Genomic DNA, 19,345 nt, shown 5'->3' with positions numbered 1-19,345 from the left:
GAGAGGGAATGTCTCTCCATTTTTCTTCCCCCTTTTCCTTCTTTCCTCTCTTTCCTCTCCCCCTCTCCCTCTCTTCTTTTTTCCCCCTCTTTACGCCCCTCCTTTCTCTCTCTCTCTCTCTCTTTTTTTCTATATATATATCTTTGTATCTTTCTCTCTCTGGGTCTCAGTCTCTGTGTCTCTTACTACCCTCCCTCCTTGTTTCACTCCTTTCTTCTTTCTCTCCTCCTTCTGTCTCTGCCTATCTCCCTTTCCCCTCCCTTCTCTGCCCTCTTCTCTTCTTTCCCCCTCTCCTTTGTCTTCCCTCTCCCTTTTCTCTCCTCCCTTCCCTCTGTCCCCTTTCTTCTTTTGCTCCCCTTCCCCCTCCCTTCTTCCCTTGCCAATCCTGGGCAACAATAATAAAACAACCAGGCTGGGATAGTTTTACACAGAGCTGTGCCTGCCACCTATTGACACAAGGAGTTGAAACATGTTTGCAGCTACTCCAGGCAATTCTTTGCTAAATAAAACACAACAGAATTTTTTTTGTGTGTGAAAATATTGTTTCTGGCCCATAACACTGACAAATTCCCAAGACAATAGTAAAGGACTGACCCATGTCTGATGGCCTCTGAGGTCCCCTTCAGTTCCCTTCCTGGGGTTCAGTCTCCTCATTTATAAAATGAGGGGGTTGGTCTAAATTAGTGCTTCTCAAATTATGGTCTAGAGAATCCTGGGGATCTCTGAAACCCTCTTAGAGGGTCTACAAATTCAAAAATAGTTTTTATTTCCAATATGATAAATGTCTATAAATATAATCCAGATAAACAAAAACTCTTTGGAGAGATCCTCAATCATTTTTAATAGGATAAAGATACTGAAAACAAAAGTTTGAGAACCACTGATCTAAATGAACTCTGAGGTCCTTTCCAAGTCTAGAGCTGTGTCCCCATGATATTTCTCTGGCCACTGGGCATGAAAAGGGACTTCCAAGAGAAGGTGACATCCCATGTCTTAAAGAGGAACTACTGGTTGGTTCTCTTGTAATGCACCAGCTGCTGAATAAGATAAAAAAAAATTGGTTCATAGTAGGAAAAAAACAGTCACCTGCTTGCCAAGAAAGCCCACCTAGAGGCAGGTAGGGGCTGAGCCAAGTTCAGAGGAAGCCCAGAATGAAAAGAGGATGACAAGGGAGGAAGGATGAGGAGACAGCCAAACCTAGAGCTGGCTGCCTTCACAGAAATAGGAGGCAGTCTGGGCCAGATTTAAGGACAGCTCCCTTTTCAGGACTGCTTATCCACGAATCCCAGTGGCTTTCCTGGGAGTCTGTCCAAAACCTTCTGTAGGTTTTCTCCTCTCCTCTCCTGGAGGCATTCCCACAATTTCCCATTCTAGCTGGAATTCCTGTTTTGTTTATCACTGACATCCCAGTTAAATTGTCAAAACTTCCTCTTGATTTTTCAGAGAGATGACCCAGAGCTTTGAATTTCAGAAAGTGCCAAGCCAATCTCAAGTTTTTTTTTGTTTTTTTTTTTTTTTTAAATCCATTCAGGTTCTTATTTCTTTGGATTACTGTAGTCCCAAAGTGAGAAGGAACCTGATAGGTCAAGGGAACATCAATTAGAGCCAGAAGTGACCTTAGACATCATCAAATGCAGCCTCTCCCTTTGCCAGTCAGCCTGGTGACTGTCTGCCTTATGGTACCTTATAACCCTTCTCAGTATCATATATTAAATGAATCAAATAAAATAGATAGAATTACAAAGAAAACCAATTATACTGAAATACAGCTCCCAAAATATTAAAACAAAACAAGTTAATGGACTCCAGCATAAGCTAGAGAATGCAGCCTGAAGTCTGGAAGGCCTGACTTCAAATGTGACCTCAGATATTTACTGGCTATGTGATTCTGGGTCAGGCTTTAGCTTTAGCTTCTTCAAATGGAAAATGAGGCAATAATAGCACCTATTTCCCAGGGTTGTTGCGAAAATCAGATCAGATACAATTCACAATAATAAAAGGAGAGAAGAAAGAAAGAGGGAAAAGGAAGAAAGAGAGGAAAAAGATGAAGGAAGGAAAGAAAAAAGGAAGGAAGGAAAAAAGGAAGGGAGGTAGGAAGAAAGAAATGAAGGGAGAATGAAGGAATAAAAAAAAGGAAGGGAGGGAGGGAAAGAGAAAGGAAGAAATGAAGGAAAGAAGAGGGAAAAAAGAAAGAAGAAAGAAAGAAAAAGGAAGGAAAGGAAAGAAAGGAGGGGAGGAAGAAAGGAAGAAAAAAAGGAAGGAGAGGAGAGGAGTCTGGCTCATAGTAGGTGCTATATAAATATTTATTTCCTTCCTCCCTCCCCCCACCCTCCTGGCACTTAAATGCTATTATTATTCCTATTTTATAGATAAGGAAACTGAGGCAGAGGGTGGCCGAGTGACCTACGGGGTCACCCAGTTAGTGTCAGAGTCCTGATGTGAGCTTTCCAAACTCGCTGTACCAGCCCCTGGCGACCACACGCGGCTGCCTTTCAGGGGCAGGCCCCTTTGATCTGTCTGCCTGCAAAGCCCCAGCCCACACCGACAGAGCCTAGGCTTGATCTAAGACAGGAGGCTGCTCTCTCCTCCAACAAGCCTGTTTAAGGAATTATTGCTCACTCTTTGGTGACACCGGCAGCTGAGAGCCCGGGATAATAGCACCACCTGCACGCCCTGGGATTCGTCTCATGCCTTTATGTAAATAGGAGACGCTAGTTCATGTCAAGGACTTAATTTAAGTGTAGCACCTAGGGCAGGGCCCAGGGTGGGAGGGTCTAGAAGCAGCTGGAGGGGAATGGATTCAAAAGAGATAGGTAGAAAGTGAGCCTTTAAAAAAAAGGAGTTAAACTGAGACAGAATTTACATTCAGAAATGTTTAACTCCAACTAAAAAGCTCTATCCAGTCCACCACACTGCCTCTCAAGGCAGATAAACACCATATAGTCTGGCCTCTCAGGCTCCAGTGATGGGTCTAGGCCGAAAACGGTAGGACCTTCCTTCCATCTCTCCCTTAGGACCAGATCTATTTCCCCTTTTCTCTACCTCTCTCATTGCCTTGTTCCTACACACACACACACACACACACACACACACACACACGCACACACATGCACACACACACACACGCGCGCACACGCACCCATCCTCCAAGAAGTTCACCTCCAATTCCCATAAACCTCCAGAGCCAGAAACACTGAATCAAATTGACAAGAGAATTTGTTTGTATGGCCCAAGCGAGCCCAGTGTTCTGGTAGAACAAAAACTGCCGTGGGCCCTCCAAGCTGCCAATGTTTTCCATTAGCACCAGAAAACAACTTCACTTTGAACCCCAACCAACTCATCCAATCAACTCAGCCCCAGGCTTCCCCCGGTGGGCTGTACACCCCGTCCCGAGCAGCCAGGAAGGGTGTTTGGAATGTCAGACAGGACCCGCGGCTGTCAGCCACTGGGGCAACCAGGGAGGGACATGGATAAGGCGGAACCCGAGCAGTTGTCTTGTCTGTTCTCCCTTTCTCTTTCCATCGATCAGACTGAGCCTATGAGATCCCATCATCCCTGGTCTGGGAGCTAGGGTCAGGTTGAGACTTAGTAACTAAGAATTTGGGAGCTCACACAGTACTTAGCTTCCTACCCTACTAGGGAAAATTCTCCAAAGTACATCTCCTCCCCACCCCTCAGCCAAAATTTCCATAATTAATCACATTCATGACAGATCAAGAGCTGGCAGGGGTCTCAGACCCTCAGAGACCCACGTTATACCCATGAAAAAACTGCCCCAGGGACAAAGTGTTACAGATCTGCACATGGTCTTCAGTTGTGCCCGTGACCCCAATTAGGATCTTTTTGGCAGAAATACTGGATCAGTTTGCCATTTCCTTCTCCAACTCATTTTGTAGATGGGGAAACTGAGGCAACAGGGTTAAGTGACTCGGAGAGGGTCCCCCAGCTGCCAAGTGTCTGAGGCTGCATTTGAACTCGGGAAGTCTTCTTGACTCCAGGCCAGCACTTTATGCACTGTGGCGCCACCCAGCAGCCCGAGGTCACTAAGGGAGGGAGGAGCTGATCAGGGAGCCAAACAGCTCTCTCTGAATGCAGCCGCCTCTCACTAAGCTCCTGTACCTGACATCTGAAGCTCACAACGTCAGTCCTTTAGGGAAAACAAAGAGGATGTGCCCAGGCCAACAAGCAAGGGGGACTTGGCTACTGTAGGGAAGAAGGGTGAGCTGGAGCACCGGGCCGTGGTAGAGGTGGTGGCCCCCAGGTGGAGAAGGCAGGTGGGAAAAGCAGCCAGAAAGGGGAGTGGTGGAGAACAAGTTAGGAGGACAAATAGAAGGGGAAGGGGCCAGAGCAGCGTGGGAGGACTGCCCAAGTCGGGGGCAAGGAGATGAACGTGGGGACCCAGACAAGGGCAGGCACCGAGCAAGCAGCCTGTGTCGGGAAAGGCCAGCCAGCCGTACTCACTTAAGCACTGCAGCCCATTCCGCCTGAGCAAGGGCTTGTCACACAGGGAGCAGTTGATGCAGCTGGACAAAATCCCTGGCACTAACTCGTCACCATTTATGCTTTTCCTTTTTTCCCTTGGCTCTATCCCTTTCTGTTGTTCTTTGTTCTTACCCTGAGAAAGAAGGAAGGAAGAGCTTAGAACTGGTCGTAGGAGTGCAGTTTTAGAGCTGAGCTATCTTCCATGTATGGATGAGGAAAACTAGGGGAGCCCGCGGAGCAGCAGATAGAGCACTGAGTCTGCAGTCAGGAAGACCTGGGTCAAGTTTGTGGAAAGAGCCCTTTTATGTCATCCTGAGTCATGTATACACCATGTAATTTCATGTTGTGTCATAGATTTCTAATCAGGAGGGGCTTGCATTTTACCCTGTCATTTTACAGATGAGGAAACAAAGTCAGAGATTGTGGTTTGCCCAAAAATGCAGTCGGGATTTGAATCCAGAGCTCTTTGTGTCTTAGCAGAATACAGGACAGAGGTGCTTTCTGGAGAGGATAGGGGTGCCTCGGGGGCCTGGGGTGAGGGTTTGGGAGGACCTGGCCAGCTCCCATCAGAACCTGGAAGGCCAGCACACCGCCAGCTGATTCCCAGCTCCAGACTGATGGAATCAGGCTTCCCCCTCCTTACCTTATCCTTCTGCCAGGAGCCAGTCACTCGACTTCTCAGGGAGCTCAGCGTTCGTTTCACTTTGGTTCCCTTTTCACTTTTTTCATTCTTCCCATCATCTTCCTTCCTGAAGCGGGATCCCCAACAGAATTCAGGTTAGGGCATCAGAAAGTCCCAGAAGGCTCAGATCTGGGAGATTTGGGTCAGTTCTGCCTCTCAGACCTTTGCCTGGGTTAGTTCCTCCACTTCCAACTTCTGGGACTGGAGCCCATTAGAACAGTACATTCCTATTCCCTGGAGCTGGTGGGTGTCTCACTCCCACTTCCCTGTCCTTGGGTGGAACTTCTTGTAATACCAGGCTCATCCCCAAGAACATTCTCCCCTAGACCCCCCATGCTGCAAAGCCAGCTGTGAACTCCAGCCATTAGCACTGGCCTCTTCCTGGGAGTCCTTCCCAAGCCAGGTGCTCCCCCCTGCACCCTCACATACTCACTCATTAGACAGGAACTCAAACCAAGTTATGTTCTGCTGGGAATCCCTGGGGCCATCCCCTAAGTGAGCCCTTTGCTTCGCCCTGTGCAGGTCAGATAGAATAGCTCATCTCAGCACCTTTTAAGGAAAGCCTGGGCAGTGTGGCCCTGGTCAGCATTTCTCTGCATCTGCTGCCTGTCTGCTCAAACACAGACTTCCTTCGAGATCTTCAGCAGCCTTTGCCAGCAGGCGGGATGCCCACCTCTCTTCAGGTGGATAAAGCAATTTGTCCAGGTCTGGGCTTTCTGATACTTCCTCCACTCTCCCGCTTAGAGACACCCTGCCTGGGCCCTTCTTTACCCTCCCCCCTCGGCTTCTGACTTTTGGACTTTACCACCATGCCCCTTTCACTTTGCCGCCTTTCACCCTGGAACATCCTTCAATGCCCAGGACTTTCTCTGCTCTGCCCCTTCTTCCCTGGGTGAATTCCTTCCAGGAGCTGCCATCTTGGGAAGGAGCCCAGACTGGACAACCTTTATTCTCCTCCTAGCTCTACTTCTGATTTTCTGGATTTCTATACCATGCCTCCATGGAGGGGTACTTTCCCCACCTTGTCAGCTCCCAATCCTGTATTTTCTCCCATTAGAATGTATGCTCCTTGAGGTCTTTCCTTTTGCTTCTATTTCTATCTCCAGCACTTAGCTCAGTATCTGGCACACAGTAAGCATTTAATAAATGCTTATTGCCTTGCCTTGCCATGCCTTTGATGCAGCATCTGGACTGCCACTAACTGAGAAAGCGACTCAGAATTGTAGCCTGAATTCCTGGGTTCAAATTTCAGTTTTGATACCTACTACCCATGTGACTTTAAGGGAAGTAGTTCAACTTCTCTGGCTCTTGATTTCCTCAGATGTAAAACTGACCAGGTTGGACCAAGTGACCTTTAAGATCCCCTATATGGTTCTGTACGCTAGGATCCTTTATCTGGGATACTCCCCTAAAAAGACCCCACTCATTCTTCCAGACCCATCAGCTCCTCTTATTTCCTCCTTCTTAATCCTAGGGCTAGATAAGCTCTAAATTCTCTAGGCTTACATTCCAGGAAAGCTCTAATCTCTCCACCATATGAGACTTCTGGGCAGGCTGAATCTTTTCCTGCCTTTTCCAGACCCCATGCAATTGTTCAGGCTGTGTTCCATGCATGCTGTGGACTCCATCCTCATCTCCAATCCCCCATCCACCCAACCTTCTCTTCCTTCAAGGCTCAGCTCGAGTACCATGTCCTCCATGAAGCCTTCCCTGATTCCTGCCAGCTAAAGACAATTTTTTTCTCTTCTCAAATGTTCCCAGAGTCCTTTGGATCTCTCCTTGGTTCCCAGTATACTTTCCCTTGGGCCAGACTTTCTCCCATAAGGAACTTAAGCTCATAGAAGGCATAGAAGGTATCCCTATATTCCAAGTATCTATCGTGAAGCTTGGGCATAGAGGTAGCACTTAATAAAAATTACTGAGATGGAAATGAAAATTTAAAAATTAAAAATGGATGTGACAAAACCATAATGAACTACCATGGAAATATGTTTTGCATGACTATACATGTATAATCTGTATCAAGTTGCTTGCTTTTCAATTAGGGCTAGATGTGGGAGGGAGGGGAAGAATTTGGAACTCAAAAATTTTTGAAAAACAAATGTTAAACAATTGTTTTTACATGTAATTGGGGGGGAAATAAAAAATAAAATCTTTAAAAATCCCCTAATGAAAAAGCATGACTCAGAAATGAAAATATGAAAAGATACTTCTACCTACCCTTTAGCAGTAGAAAGAGGTCCACAGAGCTTGTATGTTGTACAATTTTTGGACTTTCTTGATGCACTGATCAATTATATTGATTTTTTCTCTTTCTTTTTCTCTTTAAAAACACTATTTGGGGGCAGCTAGTTAGTGCAATGGATAGTCCTGAAGTCAGAAGGACCTGAGTTCAAATGTAACCGCAGACATTTAAATATTTCCTAGCTGTGTGATTCTGGGTGAGTCACTTAACCCCAATTGCCTCAGCAAAAAAACAAAACAAAACAAAACCCCCTCACACTATTTGTTATATGGCATATACGTGGGAGGGAGCAATAACTGGGAACATTATGGAGAGAGAAAAACAAAAGATATTAATAAAGATATTTTTCAAAAAGGAAAATTGTTGAATAGAACTGAATTTCAGTTTTGCTATTTTAGAGTTATTGAAAGAGTACTGGAGTTGGTATCCTGGGTTCAGATTCCAGCTCTGTCAGTTGCTTACTACATGTATCATCCTCATTATTGCCCTTCACCTGCAGGGTTCTCAGTTTCCTCAACTGTAAAAAGAAGGGGTTGGGCCAGATGATGGCAAAGATCCTTTCTGTCTCTAAATCTGCCTTTCCTACCAGGACTTTCTATGTGACTTTGACTTCATTCTGTAGGGAGCAATCTCTCCCTTCTCTGAAATCTGGTAACTCTGAGTCTACCCCATAGAGCTTAACTGATGATTGTACATTACAAATGATCTCTAATTGTTTTGTATAGGATTATAATAATTTAGAACTGGAAGGGATTGTAGAGATCATTCCCATTTTGCAGATGGGAAAACTGAGGCCCAGAGGAAGGAACTGAGTTAGGCTCAGAGCTGAGGTTAGAACCCAATGATACTTATTTACAAACATTAACTGGCATGTATTAGGTGCCTTCCTGGGGGTCCAGGGCTGTAGGAAAATTAAAATCTGTTCTCCTGACCTTCACAGCTAGTTTGAGGAACAAGAGACACATCTATAGAAACCTGAACATTACAAGGTTCTGTGTGAATTCTAAATAAGTGGTATCAGTAGGTACTAAGCAGACAATTGCTGAGCTGGAGTCATTCTGGGAGGCTTTGTGGAGGAGGGGAGAGTGGAAAGCTGAGCTCCACTGCACAGGAGAGCAGTTCTGAAGAGGGAGAGAAGATCGAGGGGGAGATCCCAGGTGGGGTGACAGGCGTGAGCAGAAGCACAGAGTGCTGTGGCCAGCAGTGAGAAGGCCAGCCTGGTCTGGATCCCTGCAGCTCCAGGCATGAGGCAGGCTCAGGGACTCAGTGCTGAGCTGTGTCTGGCCAGAGCAACAAGACCCAATTCCTCTAATTGGACCATCCTACATTGTGCTGGAGAGATCTTAGGATCATCCAGCCCAATCCTTTCATTGTAGAGATGGAGAAACTGAGGCTCAGGGAGGGGAAGGGGCTGCCTAAGAGTTCATACACTCACACATATATACACTGACACAGACTCACATACTGTTTCACACATATATACACTCATGTCCACATGCACATAGTGTCACACAATCTCTTTCTCTCAAACACATATATATTTGTACTTATATACACTCATGTATGAACACACAAGCACACACTTTCTCTCTCTCTGTCTCACATATATATATATATATACACAGTGAATTAGTAGGTGATCAAAGATGAGACTTAACCTCACTCAAGTCTCTTGGCTAACAAACCTTAGCATCCTTTCCATTACATTCTGCTAACCATAGCTCAGAAAGCAAAAAAACCCCAAAAGTCCCAAGTCCCAACTACAATCAAATCACCTCCAAATTCTAGGTCATCTTCTCCTTGAAGAAGCCTGGCAGGGCACTAGCCCAGTGTCTGTGGGATTTAAGATTACTGACATACTCACCCATGATACTGCTTGAGCTCCTGAAGGACTTGCTGGACAATCAAGCTAGAAGGAGATAGAGATAGAATGTGACAGCATTTATCCCAAATAATGCCCCCATGTCTAATGTGGCAGTTTGTTTGCATGACTTCACATATCTGATTGATAGCATATTACTTGTCCTTTTTTGTTGAGGCAATCAGGGCCAACTGACTTGCCTTGGGGGTCACACAGATAATAAGTATCTGAGGCTAGACTTGAACTCAGGTCCTTCTGACTTCAGCACTAGTTATCCTGTGGGTCACTAGCTGCCTCTGCTTGACCTATTCAATGGATATAAGAGAGGGACTGGAAGGAGGGAAAGCATTTGGAACTCAAAAAAATTTTTAATGAATGTTAAGATAAATAAATGATGTGTACATTAAAAAAATTATAATTGTGACTTAGGGTATGTGAATCTATGTACTTGGGTCAATCTAAATTTGTGTGTTTGTGTATATTAATCAATCAAGTACATATTAAGCACCTATTATGTACTAGACATTGGACTTGGTGATGGAGACAAAGAAAAACAAATGAAACACTCCCTGCCCTCAGAGAGCTTACATTTTATCAGAGGAATAAGAATATCTGCAAAATACAAGGTTGTTATTGTTGAGTCATTTCAGTTGTCTCCATGATCCTTTTTTTTTTTTTTTTTTTGCAAAGATATTAGAATGGTTTGCTAGTTCCTTTTCCAAGCTCATTTTGCAGATAAAAGAAACTGAGTTGAGCTGTACTGTGCAGGTCTCAGGTGACCTGTTTCCACAGGGTTAAGTGACTTGCTTAAGGTCACATAGTTAGTGTTTGAAACCAGATTTGAATTCTTGAAGATGAGTTCCTGATTCAAGTCCTATCCATTTTATCACCTAGCTGCCCTAACTCTAAGGTTTTTGTAAATAAATACAAGGTGAGGGAGCACTAACATCTGGGAGAGGGGATGAAGACATCAAGAAAGTCCTTGAGTTGAACTTTGCAAGAAAATAGGGAGGGCATTCTAGGCATGGGAGACTATTTGTGCAAAGGCATGGAGATGGGAGCTGGAGAACCATGTGTGAGGGATATGTGTCTGGATCCCTGTCTTTGTATCTGTGCTCATGGTCTCTTCCCCCATGTCCTTGGAGTCTAAAGCCCCAGGGACCAGATTTCATTAGTACTGCCCTGATGTCTGCCTGAGCCTCCCACGCTACCACATTTTGCAGCAATATTCATTAGAGAAATTGGTTCATAGTTTTCTTTCACTGTTTTGGCTCTTCCTGGTTTTGGTATAGCACCATATTTGATTGTTTAAAAAAAAGCTTCTTCCTCTGTGGAGTGATAAGGGGAAGGACATATTCATGGTACATGGTATATCAGAGTTGGAAAGAGTCATAGGGATTATCAAGTGCAGTGTTCTTTCTTTATGGAAGATTAAACAAACCAAAGCTGCTTGTTGACTGACTGCATGATGAGAGAGATGACCATATTAGAAAATGGAAGATTAGCGATGAAGGCTCACTGCTCAATAAGTGGTTTATCACATCACCACCTCCTTTCTCCCCATCCCAAATTATCTTGTCATTCTGGCAGGCAGAACACACAGCTCAACTTTCCTTTTCCTTTCTTGTCTTTGGACTATTGTAAAATCAGGGGTACTCACACATGATCTGGGGATACGTGATCTTTTTCTGCTCTTTCCAGCGTAGGGGGTTCAATACCTAGATGCACCCCACAAAAATAAATACAAATATACAAAAATAAGATTTAGGGTCCCAAGATCAAGACCTCATCAGAACTACTCATTCCTTCCTACCCTCCAAAATAGTGCTAATACTGAATGTTGCTGGCCCCTTTCTACCCTTTCAGCAGGGGTAGATACATTTTACCACTGAAGCCAGATTTGAAATCTTGAAGATGAGTTCCTGATTCAAGTCCTATCCATTTTATCATTTAGCTGCCCTAACTCTAAGGCTTTTGTAAATAAATACAAGGTGAGGGAGCACTAATACTGGGAGAGGGGATGACTGCTTAGCAACTCTTGTCATGAGATGGGGGAAAATAAGTAATATCTGAAGGGTCCCAGCCAAGAGAAAAAGTGAAACATGAGAGCAAATAGGAGAGAGAAAAAATCAGAGAAACAGAGGCATGTGGGAAAAGAAGAGAAGATGTATAGAGTCAGAACCAGATGGAATGACAGAGAAAAAGGAAGAGACCCAAAATGAATTAAGGAGGGAGACAAAGAGCACCTCAATGGATGAATATAGGAAAGTCCCCTGATCAATCTGATAAGGCCAGAGAACCTTTGTTTAGGCGTTTTCCCTGTGACCTTCCTATCCAGAAAGGACAATTACCTGTTTTGTCATGGACCCCTTGGACAATCTGGTAAAATCTATGCCATCCTTTGCAGAATCATGCTTTTAAAAATGCATGTAATAGATAGGATTACAAGAAAAAACAAATATCTAGAAATAAAGATATATATATATTTTTTAAAAATCAAGCCTTCCTTGGACCTGGATTCAAGTTTTAACTTTGACACTTTACCTATCACCTCTGATGGGCTATGTAACTTTTAATGTAATACTTAATTTCTTAATGCCCCAGACAACTTTCTAAGTCTATAAATTGCATTTCCTGCATTAGAAGAGAGAATTTCTTCATCTGGGAGTTTTTGAAGCCCAATGAAATCAAAGGTCCAGGCCCTACCCCCTAGACTCTTAGTTTCATGAAAACATACTATATAGGTTTGTGATCAAAGATGAACTAGTTGGTTTGGTTCATTATTGCTGGTTTATAAAAAAAGGAATTTTCCATCAAAGTAGTATTCCTTGAAATACTAATGACAATAACCAATATCTATATCGCCTTTTAAGGTTTGAAAAGCATTTCATGAATATTATCTTATTTAATTCTTACAGAAATCCATGTAGAGAAATACTGTTATCATCCCTATTTTATAGATGAGAAAACTAAGAATGAGAGAGATCAAATGACTTGCTTAGAGTCACATCACTAAATATTCTACATAGGTCTTCTTGACTCCATCATCAGCTTCCCAGATGCTGAATGTAAGAGAATTTCCCTCTTGTAACCCCAAGGGAATCCAAACTACAATTCCTGAGTCTGGAGGACTTGAGACTTCAGGGAGAGGTGGGACTCTGAGAGAATGGAGTTCTTTTTATGGGTTGCTGTGATTCCTCTATGGATTTTCTTCACTTTTTTTTTTTTGGGTGGAGATTGAAATAGTGCTATGTTATTCCTGATATAACCATTGCTACTTTGAGTATTGGTAGAAGTCCTGAGACCCAAATCTATGGACACTTAGAGGTGAGCTATTTTTAGAGTACAGTGTAAGATTTTCCATAGGGAGCTCTGGGACAAAATGAACCAAAGAGAATGAGAATTTCAAGTTGCCTCCAAAATGGAGTCCAGTCCATGGAAAACTTGGGGTGTTGTGCTACAAGTGTGTGTATGTGTGTGTGTCTGTCTGTCTGTCTCTCTCTCACACACACACACACACACACACACACACACCTACTCACTCTTCAAAGAAACAAGCACAGAGTCATATACACAGAGAAAGAAACTAGACAGAGACACATAAACATGGACACACACAAACATAAAGGACAGATAGAAAAGAAGACAGAATGAGAGATATACATGGAGAGAAAGAGAGAGAGAAAGAAAGGGAGAAGAAGAGGAACAAAAGTATATGAAGAAAGCTAGAAAAGGGGGGAAAGACAGAGAGCAGAATTACAGACTTATTATTTAAAGGTGATTAAATGTGCCTGGAGGCAACCACACACACAGTACAACTGAAGTAGAAGATGCCCCTGGGATACTGGGAGATGAGCAACTGTAGTAGAAAAGGCAATCCCTGCTTCCTTTGTGAACAAGCAGGTAGTCCCTCCACCTGATCCCTGGACACTCCATGATTCTGATCAGGAACCCCTGAATGAGATTCCACACACTCCTTCTAACGCAAGTAAATGTTTCCTGGAAGGACTGAGGAGTGTCCCACTGAGGCAGAGCTGGCTAAATCTTCCTATATTCTTCTATGGTAGATCATTTTTTAATGGTGATTCATAGTCTTTGATGTAGCAATACCACTACTAGGTCTGTATGCCATAAGAGATTTTTTTAAAAGGAAGTGCACCTATAGGTACAAAAATATTTATAGAAACTTTTCTAGAATTGGAAATTGAGAAGATGACCATCAATTGGAGAGTGGCTGAATAATTGTGGCATGGAATTATGATGGAATATTATTGTGCTATAAAAAATGATGAGCAATATACTCTCTGAAAAACCTGGAAAGACTTCCAGGAGCTGAGGCAGAGTGAAATGAACTATGTAAAAAGTAACAGGAGTATTATAAGATAATCAGCTGTAAGTGACAGCTATTCTCAGCAATGCAATTATACAAGACAACTCTAAAGGACTTAGGATGAAAAATGATATCCATACCCAGAGAAAGAACTAAGGGTGTCTGGATGCAAATTGAAGCATACTTTTTAAACTTAATTTTCTCTTTTGGTCTATGTTTTCTTTCACAATATGAGTAATATGGAAATGTTTTATGCATGACTACACATGTATAAGCTATATCAAATTGCTTGAGGGGAGGATGAGGAGGGAGAAAGGGAGAGAATTTGGAACTCAAAGTTTTAAAAATGAATGTTAAAATTTGTTTTTGTATGTAACTGGGGAGAAATAAAATCAAAAAGAAAAGGAAAAAAAATTTAAAATAGTGATCTAGGAGCTGGACAAACCTGGGCCCTTACTGTTAACTCTCCATCAAGTCCCTTGGGCTCCCCATTCTGGTCTTACCCATGGACAATGGACAATTTGCAGATTGGTGGATAAAGGGAAGGAAGCCTGGGTTAAGGCCAGGCGGCAGAGAATGTCCCCTGAGGGACCCCCTCCCCCCTCCCCAACCCCAGTCGTGCAAAACGAACCTTGGGCAGCTGGGATGGAAACCTGCAGGTTCTGAGAGATTCTTGAGGGAGAAAGCATATCACCAGTTTGAGGAACAGATCTTGACCTCAGCCTTTTCCAAGAGTTGTTAAATTCCTGCAGGAATTAGGCATCCCAGTGAGAAGAATCAGGGACTGAAAAAAGAATCTCGGGACAGAAAAAGCCTTTAGAGAGGGAGAATGTTAGAGATCACCCAGCCCAAACTTCCAGTTACTGAGGGCCAACAGAGATGGGAATAGATTGCTCAGAGTCTCCTGGTTGGGCCAGACTACTTGGAGGATCTGACAGATATCTTTGGAGTAAAATCCCAGGCTCCTAGAAGGATAGCTGATTCAGCAGGGTCCTGTGCTCTCCAAGACCCTTTTCTGGCTCATTTTGGAGCTACGGTCTAAGAAAGATTCATAAGATCTCAATGATATTCCACGGCTGGTGCCCACCTGGAGAGATCTTGTGGGAAAGAGGATCCAACCTGACCCAGAGCCTGCTGAAAGGGTAGCTCCAGATCCAAACTGAACACCAGTACCCTGGCCAAGCCTCCCAGCATAAGAAATCTGCAACATATGCACTTAATAGAATTGTATTGAAAGAAAAGCTTGATTTCAATGTCTCTTCTAATTATGAAAATTTGTGATGATCATTATAGTTATTATAATCATTAATAAACATATATACACTTATTAATAAATATTTATTATGTACCTTTTATATACAGAGAGACTATGTGGTTCAGTGAATAGAGTCAGCAGCCTTAGATTCAAGTCTTGTCTGTGACTGATACTGGCTATGTGACCTGGACAAGCCTGCACCCCTCAGTACCCTTTGGTAACTCCCCAAGACTGTAATGGGGGTGAGGGAAGAGAGGAACTCTGGGAGAGGGAATTTCCTCAGTGGAAGTCATCACTAGCCAAATCACAAATCAGGAATATGCACTGTGAGACTAGGAGAGATGTAAAATCTAAATCAGTCACATCCTTACTCTCTTGCAGTTCCTAGTCTAGCTTGCTATAGGAGACAATGGTTGAGGGAATCATGGGACAGTTATTTTGCCCAAAGATTCATAGTTCATTCCCTTGATCACTGACAGTCTAGAGAATAAATATAATGAAGTGGGAGGTCTGAGGAAGTATCCAAAGGGACAAAGATGAAGGAATCAGTGCTGAAAGGGATATCAGAGCCCTTAATTCAATCTGTTGGCCCCCATGAGAATCATAGAATCTCACAGTTGGAATTGGAGTTGGAGGCCAGCTGGTCCAACCTAGAACTAAATAATCTCTCTTATAACTTAATTGACAAATGGCCATCCCTTCTCTGCCTGAAGACCTCCAACGAAGAGGAAATCCAATCCCTCTGGAGGTATCCCAGACCACTTTTAAACAGCTCTAATTATTAGTATTTTTTAATAACTTTTTATTGATAGAACGCATGCCAGGGTAATTTTTTACAGCATTATCCCTTGCACTCGCTTCTGTTCCGATTTTTCCCCTCCCTCCCTCCACCCCTTCCCCCAGATGGTAAGAGTCCTTTACATGTTGAATGGGTTAACAGCTCTAATTATTAGGAAGGTTTTAAAATCTGCCTCTCTGCTCTGCCTCCACTTCCTTTCCTCTTCCTCTCTTCTAAACCCGATGTAATCCAACTGAAACTACTCTTTCCAAATTTACCTGTGATCTCTTAATTGCTACATCTGATGACTTCTTCCTAATTCTCACTCTTCTTGATCCTTCCATGGCCCTGCACTCTACCCATCCACTTCTCTTGGTTATTTTGATTCTCTCCTTCCTGGATCTTTATTGGATTTCTTCCTATTTGTCTGATCGTTCCATTTCCCTCCTTGCCAGATTTCCACCCATATCTCATCCCCTAATTGTGGGTACTCCTCAAAGCTTTGTCCTCTGCCCTCTCCTCTCTTCATGCTCTCTCATTTGGGCGATTTCATTGGTTCCCATAGATTCATTGTTCTCTCCATGTAGAAGGCTCTCAGATTTATATATCCAGCCCCAGTCACTCTCCTGACCTCCAGATCCACATCACCAACTGCCTACTGCTTAAGTTACTTGCCCAGGTCACTAGTAAGGGAGGCCAGATATGAATTCCTGACTTAAGTTCAGCTCTCTAACTACTGCATTACCTATTTTCTGTTATTAAATATAACAAATGTTGTTAGTATCAAATGATCATCCATGGCCCATTTCCTGAGAATGGAGATATTTTCTGCATCTCACGCAGCTAGTGATTCCATAGGGCAGAGATGAGGAAGATGGACTTTTGGGCATTGAAGATAGTCTATAGAGATAGATGGAAGATGGAATGCCAGTTAAGGAATAGGGAGCAAGCCAGTTTGGTTAGAATCTAAAATTCTGAAAAAAGAGTAATAGAAAATTAGCCAGGTTCTATTAACTATTTTATGGAAATATTTCTTTTATTTCTTAAGTTCAAAATAAATTAAATTAAATTAAAATTTAAAAAGGCTGGAAAGTGGGAACTATATTGTGGAGAGCTTTAAATGATAAGCTGAAGGTTTTGTTAATTTTATCTTTGAGGCAATAGGGAGACATTGAAGATTTTTGAAAAGGGTTGAGCTAGATCAAGGTACCACTGATTGCAAAATCTAGCCTCAAACAGAAATAAGCATCATGATTCAAACCAGTTCCAATTGTTCAGTGATGAAGAGAACTATCTACAATCAGAGAAAGGACTATGGGAACTGAGTATGGACAACATAGCATTCTCACTCTTTCTGTTGTTGTTTGCTTGTATTTTATTTTTTCTCAGGTTTTTTTTCCTTCTTGATATGATTTTTCATGTGCAGCAAGATAAATATAAATATTTATACATATATTAGATTTAACATATATTTTAGCATATTTAACATGTATTGGACTACCTGCCATCTGGGGGGGGAGGGTGGGAGGAAGGAGGGGAAAATTTGGAGCAGAAGGTTTTGCAATGGTCAGTGCTGAAAAATTACCCATGCATATGTTTTGTAAGCAAAAAGCTTTAATAATAATGAAAGAAATAAGCATCACGGCCTGACTTTGTGTCTTGTCTCTGACCCAGAATTAGGAAAGACTGTCTAGAATTTGTTACTCATATTGCAGCAAATGACTCCTTACCTGCTGTCTCCTTGGATCATTTCTTGCCTCTTCCACAGCTATGTAGGTTAGCTCAGGGGAGGCTCTCCTCCTGGAGGTTGTCCGGTGACCTGTCCTCTCTGCCCAGGCCTGCAGGCCCCCTCCAGACAGATTCAAAGAGTGGCTGGCAAATGTTCTGGGCAAGCTCTGCCCTTCATCATTACCCATGTCAGAGATGTCAAGGCTGAGTCTGGTGGAGAGAAGGCAGTGAGTTGTGGTGGGTCATGGACGCACTCCCTACTCGGTATCTGCATAGCTATCACCTTCAGAGCTACAACTAGGGATTTTGGTTTCTGGGGTAGGCCCCACAAACCATAGCCAGGACAAGTAGAATGACCTTTGTCAGAAATGGAGGAGGTAGGGGAAGAAGGGAGGAGATTGCCCATGGACTCACTACCCTTTTGGAAATGAACACAGTTTATCCCATGAACATGCTGTCAGGTTATTCCCATCTTGACCCCATATGGGAATATGTGACCAAGTTTAGGATCAGAAATATGGCCAGAGCCTAGCTAGATAAGGATTTGGGGTTGAGATTTTTATTTGGAGAGACTGCACAATTAAGGAAATGAGGAATAAGTCATAAGAGAGAAAACATGTCCAGTAGTATACAAAAGTCTGGACTTCTCTCCATCGTAAAATAAAAAGATTCTTCAAGGCAACTTAGGCCTTAACTCATAATGGGGTATTGAAATGGAGAAGAAGAAAAATGAGGAGATGAAGGCAAGGGAGAAGGGGGAAGAAAGAAAAGGAAAGGAAATGGAAAAAAAGGGGAGGGAAGAGGGAAGGGAAAGGGAAAGGAGGGGCAAAGGTGAGGAAAGAAAGAAGAAGAGAAGAGAAAGAAAGGGGAGAGGAGAAAAGGAAGAGTAGTAGATGAGAGAAGAGAAGAAAGGAAAAATGAGAAGAGAAGAAATAGGGGAATAGAAGAGAGGAAACAGAGGAGAAAAAATGAATGAGTGGGATTATTGGTCAAGGTGTTCTCAGTCCCTTCCTGCCTGGTGGCAGTGTCTAAAGTCCAGGTGAAGGTTTCCCTTCCAGCTTGACCTCACTCTGGTGATTGCTGACCTTCTTTTGGTATCTAAGGGAGGCAGAGGTCTCTCCCAGCTGTGTCTCCGAGTGGTCATTGAATGGGCCAGCATGGGGAAGGGCTCAGTGGCTCTGTCAGTGAGGCCATCGGGGCTCTGGAGAAAATAGCCAGGTTCCTGGCATTGTGGGCCTACAAGTTCCCCTGGCAGCTTCTCCTGTGACCAGGAGGCCGGAGGGAACCATGACATCGTCTCCATAGGTGGAACATAGCCCAAGTCTCTGTAGTATTCTGTCCCCTGTAGAGCCGCGTCTATTGAGAGGAGGTCTTCGGTGCTGCTGTGGACATCTTCCAGCTCCAGCCCAGAACCAGCCTCCTGCGAGAGAAAGAGAAGAAGCCCATTACAAACCATCCAGGCCCCTCAGTCCCTATGGCAAGCTTCCCGGCCATTCTAGACCCTCATATCTGGTCTGGAAGCAGCACTGAATTCTAGGGTTTGGGGGGAAAAACCTTTTTAAAGAACATACACACTTAAGGGTATGATATCTTATATAGATGGAAGGAAGAAAAGAAGGAAGGAAGAAGGGAAGGAGAAAAAGAGAGAAGGGAAGAAAAGAAGGAAAGAAGGAAGGAAGGAGAGAGGGAGGGAAGGAAGGAAGGAAGGAAGGAAAGAGGGACGGAAGAAAGGAAAGAGGGAGGGAAGGAAGGATGGTAGGAAGGAAAGAAATAAAGAAGGAAGGAAGAAAGGAAGGAAGGAGAGAGGGAAGGAAGAAAAGAAGGAAAGAAGGAGAGATGGAAGAAAAGAAGGAAGGAAGGAGGGAACGAAGGTAGGAGGGAAGGAAGGAGGGAGGAAGGGAAGGAAGAAAAGAAAGAGTTTCTCAACTGACCAGGTCCAGTTGTGTCTCCAGTGGGCAGTTCTACTCAGAGAGATTGTGGTTTG

General features: G+C 43.5%; 1 protein-coding gene across 2 annotated transcripts; it reads right to left on the bottom strand.

Moving 5' to 3' along the window:
- Positions 1-101: 101 nt before the first annotated feature.
- On the bottom strand, positions 102-19,002 carry LOC127545343 (rho guanine nucleotide exchange factor 18-like). 2 transcript variants are annotated; one of them, XM_051972552.1, is made up of 9 exons: positions 18,447-19,002; positions 17,364-17,571; positions 14,232-14,346; positions 10,931-10,988; positions 9,274-9,318; positions 5,598-5,678; positions 5,126-5,231; positions 4,462-4,615; positions 102-1,034 (listed from the first exon to the last, which is right to left on the bottom strand). In XM_051972552.1, the coding sequence occupies exons 1-9, from the start codon at positions 18,815-18,817 to the stop codon at positions 994-996; spliced, it is 1,179 nt and encodes a 392-aa protein (XP_051828512.1). In that variant the 5' UTR covers positions 18,818-19,002; the 3' UTR covers positions 102-993. The 2 variants fall into 2 exon arrangements, with proteins under 2 accessions (XP_051828512.1, XP_051828511.1); XM_051972551.1 differs by lacking the exon at positions 102-1,034 and having other exon boundaries at positions 3,930-4,615.
- Between the last annotated feature and the right edge of the window lie 343 nt (positions 19,003-19,345).

Source organism: Antechinus flavipes, chromosome 1 (assembly GCF_016432865.1).
Source record: "Antechinus flavipes isolate AdamAnt ecotype Samford, QLD, Australia chromosome 1, AdamAnt_v2, whole genome shotgun sequence".
NCBI classification, from domain to species: Eukaryota; Metazoa; Chordata; class Mammalia; order Dasyuromorphia; family Dasyuridae; genus Antechinus; species Antechinus flavipes.
The sequence above is the reverse complement of the archived record's forward strand: the minus strand, read 5'-3'. Positions and strand labels throughout refer to the sequence as shown.